The 10,385-nt window shown below is 38.6% G+C and overlaps 1 protein-coding gene across 2 annotated transcripts; it reads left to right on the forward strand.

Annotated features, from left to right (window-relative positions):
* The first annotated feature begins 1,334 nt into the window (after positions 1–1,334).
* tmem45b (transmembrane protein 45B) lies at positions 1,335–7,509 on the forward strand. Of its 2 annotated transcripts, none has more exons than XM_083780272.1 (6): positions 1,335–1,411; positions 3,849–4,052; positions 4,619–4,837; positions 5,335–5,519; positions 5,987–6,129; positions 7,249–7,509. In XM_083780272.1, the coding sequence occupies exons 2-6, from the start codon at positions 3,863–3,865 to the stop codon at positions 7,358–7,360; spliced, it is 849 nt and encodes a 282-aa protein (XP_083636398.1). In that variant the 5' UTR covers positions 1,335–1,411; positions 3,849–3,862; the 3' UTR covers positions 7,361–7,509. The 2 variants fall into 2 exon arrangements, with proteins under 2 accessions (XP_083636398.1, XP_083636399.1); XM_083780273.1 differs by having other exon boundaries at positions 4,619–4,831.
* The last annotated feature ends 2,876 nt before the right edge of the window (positions 7,510–10,385 follow it).

The raw sequence follows: 10,385 nt of genomic DNA on the forward strand, positions 1-10,385 counted from the left end.
GCAGTGGGGGTCTCTGCTTTGTGCTCGGGGTCCTTGGCCTGAAAAACATTGAAGAACACTGCTCGATTGATTCAGCTCTTGATAGAAGGACTAACGTTAGACAGTTACATTTTGACTTATGATGTGGTAATAATACAGTTTCAAACTGCAGGGTAAGAGACGTTAGATTGGGCCTTTAAAAACATACTGCTAACCATCTTTGACATTTTAGAGACCGTAGAATTCTATCAGTTGTATTGTTAAAAAAGGGCCTATCATTTCAACTTTGTTTTATATAACATTCATTTTACTCATTTGTATTGTAACCAATACCAAATACATGAATTAATTTAAACATTGGGAACTATCTGATGAGTGATTGTTGATTGAACTTGATAATAGCTGCAATAAAAACATTTTTTTTAAAGCGAGTGCAAAGTTCATTTGCCTCTCCCTGAACACACAGTGTGCGTTTATATATTAACTCAGTTGCACCCTAGTGCCTTAGTGTCAGTCACATATCTGCTCCATACCGCTTGACGTTGTGCACAATCTGTAATAGTAACATGTAGGTTGTAGGATATACAACAACATAATTAAGGCATGTAATTGGAAGTTATTTTAAAGGATGACATAAATGATGGGTCCAGTTGAACCACTTTCAACTTGGTGACCTTATACAGGTATGTCAGTATAAGCGAAAATGTCCAAACATTTCTAAACACTGCTGAACTACAAGCTCCCTTGTAAGCTTGTAGATCTGCTAGATTTTAAATATATATTGTAAAATATGGCTGGTTTCAGATTCCGTAATGAATAATCTCCCCAATTTCAGTCAACATCTCTCACATGAGTGGGGAGCCAGAGCCTTATACCTGATTGTCCCCATTCACACCATGTGTCCCTGAGCAAGACTCTTATCCCCATGCTCCCTGTCAACACAGTAGAATGGCTGCTCACTGCTTCTATAGTTGTTATAGGATATAGGTAAATGCAGAGGACACATTTCACATGCATACATACAGTATGTGACAAAAAAAGATTCTATCCATCTACATTTTGATGTCATCTACAAGATGATTGCGAGAAAAAAGATGTAGTGCTGTATGTTTTATTGTTGTTTTTTTTTAATAACAAGGACATAATAGTCACACCATTTTAATTTTAATCCTATCGAATACAAAATTAAACCATGTGCAACCCCATACCCATTTGTTTGTCTTCATTCTCATGCTTAGTTGCTCCCAAGAGGACGGCTTGAAAAGCCCTGATAATTATGGGCAGAGCTTACATGATGACATCAGCACAGGTGTGTGCAAGCACAGACCCAGGAGTTGTCAGTCACCTCACCACTATAGGAAGACACACACCCACACATACACACACTTTGAACAGCAGCACTGCCATCTAAGAAGCTGCACCACCAAATAAGGTATGGACATTTTTGGTTTGCCAGTCTGCACTAGACTGCATATTTGAATATCGGTATATTTCATGTTACAGACACATTTGACCTAATTTACCATATAATTGAGGGTTATATTCTATGCTGTTTTGTATGTAGCTTATCTTAAAACCTGTCTTTCAGGAAGTTAACGACAAAAGTATTTGCAACTAAGAGTGTATTGAATGTACTGTAATTTAACTAACATTTTACCAAATTGACCCATGAGAGTCCATTTGGTTTCATTTGAGTTAAATTAACACTCTTGATTTCATCCTACACTAATGTTTTATTTGAAAATGATCCATTAGCTGAAGCCATGGCAATCAGCTGTCTTACTGGGGTTCACATAAAACATATTACAAAACACAAAAACTATATATATTATATTGCATTAATTTCACATTACAGTTAAAACAGCTTAAAACAAACACATATTAATTTAGCCTAAAGTTATTCCTTCAACTGGTCATCTCAATTCCAGTAAAGGCACTTTTTTCTTCTTAAAGGCTGATTTATTTTTGTATGCCTAGTACTAATATACTCTATATAATGTAATATATCTTGATTGTTACATATGTTACACTATGGATTTTATTCTTACTAACTCTTAACATATTTACATTGGATCCTCAACTCTACACTATTGTTTTTGTATGCAGTGCTCATCAATATGTGCTAACAAATAAACGTAAACAAATAAAGTAAAAGTAATATTGCATAGAAACGAATTGTATATAGGTACAACAAGCCAGCTGTGACTAGTCAAGAAAAACTAGTCTAACTGAATATACCACACTGCCTTCTGTAAACATAGGCTACCTGGATGTTCATGACACCTGACTACAGAAGCTCACAATTTTGAGCACCTGATTTTATATCAACACTCTTGTGAGGCACGAAATTCACAAAGTGCAGTACAATCATCACCACTCATTTTACATATAAACAGATATAACCCAGTGATAAAGTACCGCTAGTGACCATGGGGCTACTACAATGTTTCTGATACTGTAATGTAATTATTTGCAAATGGATAAAACCATGGATGAAAACAAACCAAATCACTCTTTTTCAGTCTTCCCGATACTGAACATACTATAGCCTTTACACCTTTGCTATTGTTTTCAACTTGTGTGGCCAGTATCGCCCCCTATATATGCAACTCTGGCTCATTTGCATTTAAATTTAGCCTGGCAAATGAGCCAAGTACAATTGCACATGTAGGCTACATAATTTGCACATACCTGGAATTTGTCCTCTGCATTCAACCAATCCTAACTATTAGGCACTTAAACCTTATAAACTTTGTTGAACAGAGTCTATATTTGGGCCCATGGTCTTTCCATCTACACCCACTCTCTTCGGCAAAAATAGGCAATTTACAAGCTAACAATGCAACATGTTATGAACATGTAGATCTGCTGTTTTTGGCGATTTTTGGCTTATATTCGCTGAATGTTAATCTATTCTGACATGCCCAGAATAGGGACTGGATGGTTCATGTGGTTAGGAGCAGTGGGCAAGTATTGAAGAGCACCCAGGGAGCAGTAGCTAAGGGTTCATTGTCTTGCTCAAGGGCACTTTGAAACCAGGAAGAGCTGGTTCCTTTGTTGACTGAGGAAACTATCAATATAATAAATGTGTACACTTCAGTGCTTCTGAATAATTAATCTAATTGAACAAAAACAAAACAAGAACTCTACTTTTTAATGTACATCTCTGTCACAATTTGGAATTGGTTAATGTTACCCCAGAGAGGCCAATACTGTGATGTAGCACATAGTTGGTCTGGTGAGCATAGGGGTCTAACTTGTCAAACTAGTCTTGAATCTTCATGTTCAGCATCCGGGTTGTGTCATCATCTTATATTTAAAGTAAAAGCAACAAAGAAGTAAAACATCAGTCAACGTGTCCCTGTCCTTGAACAACCATTTCCGTCTACTCACTCTGCATCTCATTTGTGGGCTATAGACCGTTCAGGAACCTGTCTACCAAGGATACTGTATCATCACACATAATAGCACAATGGGGATTCCAACTAACAGCCTTTCTCTTCCTGGAAAGTTAGCATGCTGACATAGAAGCCATTGTTCTTGCATTAATAATAATAAAATATGAACTGAACCATCCTGTCCACAGCACTTCTCTGAGACAGAATGAGAAGATAGAAATGGTACCATTCAATAAGTAGTGGGGAACCATTTTATGACGGAGGAAGGTTGAAAATGGGTGAAGTGATCCTTTAAGTCCAATTTTATGTCCATCATATTACAATATGCCGTAAAAGTAGCTCAAATATATGATCTACAAGCTTAAAGATTGCTTATTACCTATAACATCATGCATAAATAAATAAATAAGGAACACCGGGTTGAAAGGGGTTGAATCTGGATTATGACAGAGGTTTTCTCACTGGTTTCAGGTCTGTAAATAAAGATGGCCAACTTTGGAGGACATGCTATTCCTGGCAGCTTTTTCCTGCTGTATGGTTTGTGGCTGACAGTGAAACACACGCTCCAACACCACTGGAGGAGCAACCAGCCTAAAGGCAGACACAAACTACCCTCCTCCTTCAACAGAATGGAGTACGTTGAAGGAGGAATCACAATATTTGCTGCATTTGTCGGTGAGTATGAAATTGAACAGGGATTCAATTTCAGACTGAACACAAGCCTTAGAGAATACAACACAAGTGCAGCCTAAAATGTAAAGGCAGCCAGGCGTGCCAAATAATTGTGAAAGATTGCTTGTCGTCAGTAGCTTGACTAGTATTATACTAGTCAAGCTAATGCCAGAAAGCAATGTAGTAGCACAGTACATTTTTCTCCATTAAGTCATCACTAAAGATCACATGAAATCATATACTGACAGTGACCATGGTCTTTTGTCAGGTAATGCGGTTTATTTGCTGAAGGTGGACAGCAGGCCCCATCTCTAACACAATAGAAACCGCCAGCCAAGTCAAGTCTGACCTATTTTTGGTTTCTGCTTATTTACATACCGATATTTAAATTTGGAATTTAGAGATGGAGAGGGAAAATAATGGTTAACTATCTTGCCATAAAGGAAATATCAATACAAATATTTATTTTTCTTTTAAACCATTGTAAGGCAGAATGCAAATATGCATGAATTAGCCTCTCAAAAACATAATGCCACACCTGAATAATCTCTCCTGTTGTCATCTGACAGGTATTATGGTTGAGCAGTTTGTGGTAGACGGACCTCACGCCCGACTCTATGACAGAAGCACCAGCTCCTGGGTCAAACTGATGAACTGGCAGCACGCTACCATGTATTTGTTCTTTGGAATCTATGGAATCGCGTGCATTCTCAGCACCAAATGCAAATCTGCGCCGGCTGGTTTTGACCGTCTCGCCCTCTCCTTGGCGCTCTTTATAGAAGGTAAAGGTACAGTATCAATGCATCAAAAGCAGGGGTCATCGCCATGCTGGCTTATATGGTAGACATGTTTTTGTCATAATATTACCAGAAACACAAAGAGCTATTAGCCTTAAATGACCTTTACATGTCTGTAACTCTGAGTGCACAAATGGAACCAAATGGACCCATTTTGTGCATTCTCAGAGTTATGGGGTTCCTTGAAATGAGAACCACTGTCCTAGTGGTCTCAGACCGTCTCACGCGTGTCATAGTAAATCAGTGTGTCATACACATTCAGAGGAAAACCTGGAGACTGTATGACACAGTATGATCTTATGATCAAAATAAGAACATTATAATAAACAATCTAAAATCTGCCACAGACAAGGCCAAGTCTTGCCACGGACACATTTGTCTGTGTAAGGACACATTGATGACCCCTGATCAAACAACCAATATTTATTGGTGCTTTTCCATCCATGGGTGTTTTTTTTTATCAACTATCAACCCTCTACACACTGTAGGGTTTCTGTTCTATTTCCATGTGAACCATCGCCCCCACCTGGACGCCCACATCCACTCCTTGCTGCTGGTGGCTGTGTTTGGTGGATCGGCCTTTACATTGTTGGAGGCGTTCATGAGAGACAACATTGTTCTGGAGCTGCTCAAAGCCTCTCTTTTCATCCTGCAAGGCTCCTGGTTCTACCAGGTAATTAGAACTATATAACATCCTGATGTTTGAAAATGATCCTCTGTGTGAATTTGAGGCCCTGAAAAATATTCCAAATTGATTGGAGAAATGTTTTATACACAAAATATAAGTATATAACTGCGCTTAGCATTTTAATGGAGTGTCATAAACCTGCAACCATCCAGGGAGACAAAGTGTTTATATTATTAGTTACTCTGGCCACAGGGAAGGACATTGTCTGAAAGCCTAATTTAAATGTTGTTGTACAACAGTATAGCTTGCAAAAAATAGTCAAGCTTTTCAAACAGATGTATAGAAATCATGAAGAGAACCAACATTCTGTAGATATGGGCAGGCTTTTTTGTTAGTTTGCTAGTTTGTTTTTAGAACTAATTTAATCAGATATGGGTATATTTTGGGATAATTTGCTCATGCATGACAATGTGTCCCCTTGAAGGCTTGAACCATACAATGTGTTGTTTTAGATTGGATTCGTGCTCTACCCATTAAGTGGACCGCAGTGGGACCAAGACGAGATGGGCAACGTCATGTTTGTCACAATGTGCTTCTGCTGGCATGTAGTCATGGCAATACTTCTAACTGGCGTCACTGCTTTCTCAGTTTGGCTGTAAGTATCCTTTCCCTCAAATCAACAAAAAATGTGGTTAGTGAAAAGAACATTGCAGTACTTTTTCCCATTGAAATACTGTATAGCAAGCTTAGGCCAATTTTGGTGTACAGTGTAACTTGTAGTATCCTGAGTTAATCATATTATTTCTACTAAATTGATTCAGGGGTATGTGTAACTGTAAAATTACAGAACCATGTTTGTTTTATAATACTTCACTGTGCAACATATTTTCCAAACTATCCACTTGTAAGGTGGTTTGTCCTTTGCAATTATTTAAGGGTCAGGAAATGATAACAGTAATGTGGTAAGTTGGCTAATGATTGGTAGTTCAATAGTGTAGATCAGATCAAAATTAGCGATTTACCCGAAGACACACACACACGACAAAGCTGCGCTGCACTCAGGGTGTTATGACATTTTTCACCACTTGTTATTGGATATTATAATAAGATCAGATTCCGTTAAAAAAAAGTGCTGGTCCGGAAATTTTACTATTGAGTGTATAAATGGACCCCTGATGGTAAATCCGCTCTGGGTTTTTACTGTGTATACATGTTGAAAACAACTGCCTTCTTCACCTTTTGTATCAAGCTGGGGCTGTATGATTTACGTGAAACAAGGATCTCTCACTATCAAACATTTATAGAGCAATAAGTCCCCAGAGGCTGTGGTTTACAGTGCGTTTTGGACAGCTGAGGGAGATTGTTAGGCACGGTGTGTGTGTCTTACTGTTTATAGACTATTTTATAACTGCTTCACTGGAAGTATCCATTTTATAATTGAACATTAACTGGCACTTTCTAGTAAATGGAAATGGGGGTCGTAGCAAATTACAACTCTCTTTTGTGTGACGTGAAATTGAGGGGGATAGTCACTCGAGTATGTTTACATTTTGTTATGTTGAACAAATTAAAGGTATTTCCATTGAGACGTTACTGTCGGTGCGTTATTGTCGGTGTCCAAAAACGTAGAATATTTAAAAAAAGATAGCTGATCTACAAGCTTGTGAACATAAAAAGTTGAAATATATAGATACAAGCTTTCTGCCCGACAGTAACGAATCTAACGATATACTGCATTTATACTGAGAATATTAACGTGAACATTTTTCCACAGCACTGTGAAAAGATGTTCTGGACGGGGGAGAGACATTGAGATTGGAATGAGAAAAACATCCAGCAATTCAAGCTCACAGAAAGCTCTACTCGAAGAAACGGATGAAGAGTAAACGCTCCATTAAAGTTCTATGTATTTTTTTTTAATTTGCTACTGTACGTTGATATATGAAGGACTGTCTATTTTATATAATGTAATCATAAGCACATTACACATTTAATTGTAATATATTTGATTAATAAAAGCACATACAATGTATGGAGATAATATCTATTGTTGTGACTGTTTCAATGCACCCTGTAATACAACGTGTCACCTGCAGGTGTTGCTATGAGAGCAAAGTAAGTGAAGCTCTTGTCAAGTGGGTCAGTATCTTTAACAAATCAAAGGCAAAAATTAGTGACGCTGATCACATTTCCAGTCATTTACATATGAAATATTTTACATATTAATATAAATAACTTGTGAAACACTGTCTGAGCTTTTCCAATACTGAACGGTTCAATTGTTACTGTAGTCTTATCTTTGAGACATTAAGAGCATTATCAAAAGGATTTGTAGATTGATTAATTGTATAATTAATTTGGTAGCAGTGCAAACTATTGATTATGAGTCCGGTTATCAATAGTAGCTGTATAATACGACACAGTTTTCCATGATATTACCACAAACTTTATGTTCCGAAATACTATAATAACAGCATAATAACATAATAACACTTCCTAGAAATGCGGAAAGACAAACGTCTTTGGAGGGGACAATTTAGCAAGACAAAGCACATAAATATATATTTAGGGAATAGGGAATTAAGTGAATTTACACCCTGTGTAGTATATTATGACGGTTGCATATCCTTTGCTAGCATTTATCGTGGTAGAGTTCAATGCACGCAGACACAAATAGCATCATGGTGTTTTGTGGATGTGAGTATTGACAAACTGCAATCATCGGTTCTTTAGTTATGGGCCGCTGAATAAAGCTTGTTTTGACCAAAAATGTAATCTGAGAAAATAATTTCCGGTTGTATGCGTTGATTGGCAACCTAGAACCATTCATATTTGCGAAGATCGTGATCTATCATAAACCACTGAAAATACCACATGACGGAGATCTCCGTCATCGTCGGTGAAGAATTGGATTGGAATGCATTTGGCTCCGTTTGTACACTCTCAAAGTGAAATGAACACTACAATGCACGTTGGAAATGGGCACTATGGTAGGCTTCGACGCTAGTTGACTGGGTGTCATTACAGTGGAGGAGCAGGCGAAGATCATCACTGCGGAGGTGCAGGGGGGGTATCCACGGTGCTCTTGGATGCTGTTGTGACCACGACGGTAGAAACAGACTTGGGGGAGCCCGTTAAACAATGCCCGCTAAACAATGCTTTTCTGTAAAGTAATTTGTCAGTCCTGAATCTGATAAAAGCATAATAGTGCAATTCGCTTATAAGAGTAAGAGGGGCCTGGGCCGTGGCTCAGCGGTCCAGGCACTTTGGCTGGTAATCCAGTCTGGCAGTGTGCCGCGGGTTCGACTCCCGATCCGGACAGACCCCACTGCTTGTCAACCACCCATCTCTCTCCCCATTTCCTGTCAGCCTACTGTCTGTCCCTAATAAAATATATTAAATAAAGGCGAAAGCCAGACAAAAAACATTTAAAAAAAAGAGTAAGAGGATACCAAGAATCAAACTAACATTGTAATTTAAAGGGAAAAGATCTGCACTAAGATCAGACCTTTTCATACAATGACGCACGGCCAGAAATTTCAAACACTTCACTATATCATTTGTTAAGCGGAGTCCTCAGGGGTCTATGCTTTTTTCCCTCTACCCTAAATATTTTGGTGAATGTTCATTCCAGATAATAAGGACACTATGATTACTGATCTGTACAGAGTGATTTTAATTTGCAAAAAAAAAGAAGAAAAAAAGGAAAGAAAGAAAAGCACTGATGCATCAAATTCTCTGTATTACTATTACCCATCATACCATACCAAAATACCATACCAACTTTTAGGGTTCTGAATCTGAACCAATTCATTTTCAGTGGAACTGGTTCAATATTAGGCAGGAAGAAATAACTGAACCGGTTCAAACCCGGTGGAAAAGGGGCCTGGGGGTGTACTAATGGAATCGGTTCAATTTAGTTAGTTCACAGAGCATTTTAAAGTGTAGAAAGTGTACATTTGGGGTCCCAGAAATGAGGGTTCCATTGCAGTGCATATCAAACGGAGGGTTCATGAATGAAAAAGGTTGTGAACCACCGTTGTCTTACCGCTTGCGTGGTCACTACCGTAGCGGTGACAGGCACCTGCCGGACGGTGGCCGTGGCGGTCACCGTCAGCCCTTTGCCTCCTCCCATGGCCACCACGCCGGCCGAGAGGGCGGGCTGCTTGCTGCCGGCGGTGGTCACCGTGATGGTGTGGCCCTGCTTTCCCTGCGGAATCATACCCAGGCCCGGCATGATGCGGATGGTCGTGCCTCCTGCGCCACCTGTCACAATCAGGTCATTTTAGTTTTGACGATTTAATCGAACAAATTATTATTATTACAAAAATTGTACAGGGAAGACATGAAAAATGCCTTAAATATACACAGAAATGACTGACAAAGACCGTTACCAAACAATAATAAAAAACAATTGTGTAATATGGCCAAAATATATCATATTTATTAAAGGAGAATTTCATACTTGAAGGCTTTCTTACATTTATTTGTAGTTGTTACGTCCCCACCAGCCACCAAAGAGGTCCAGCTGTTATTTTGTGCAAAAGCACATTATTGGCTATTTCCCCTACCATAAGCCCTCAATGAATTTAATTTAATTGAATGGGGCTATGGGGTGTTGTGCTAATGCGCTTATTTCCATAGCTCAAAAATCTTCTTACGCCTTGGATGGCAATTGGATGATTTGAGGCATTTTCTTCCAAAAATCCACCTGTTGGTGGCGCTTAGGGCTGCGAATCTTTAGGTGTCCCACGATTCGATTCCGATTCTTGGGGTGACGATTCGATTCACAAACGATCTTTTCGATTTTTCCGATTCTCGATTCAAAAAAGATTTTTTTCCGATTCTAAAGCAGTTTTTTATTTTTATTAAAAACAATTAAATAGAATTTTAGCATGATCTACTCCAGTC

This window comes from Protomyctophum parallelum (assembly GCF_964188405.1).
Source record: "Protomyctophum parallelum genome assembly, chromosome: 1".
Taxonomy (NCBI): Eukaryota; Metazoa; Chordata; class Actinopteri; order Myctophiformes; family Myctophidae; genus Protomyctophum; species Protomyctophum parallelum.

Excerpts from the sequence above, each read along its gene's own strand:
- tmem45b (XM_083780272.1), top strand. The coding sequence starts at position 3,863 with ATGGCCAACTTTGGAGGACATGCTATTCCTGGCAGCTTTTTCCTGCTG. Across the intron at positions 4,838-5,334 it reads GCTCTTTATAGAAGGTAAAG|GGTTTCTGTTCTATTTCCAT; the intron begins GTACAGTATCAA and ends TACACACTGTAG. Across the intron at positions 6,130-7,248 it reads ACTGCTTTCTCAGTTTGGCT|CACTGTGAAAAGATGTTCTG; the intron begins GTAAGTATCCTT and ends ATTTTTCCACAG.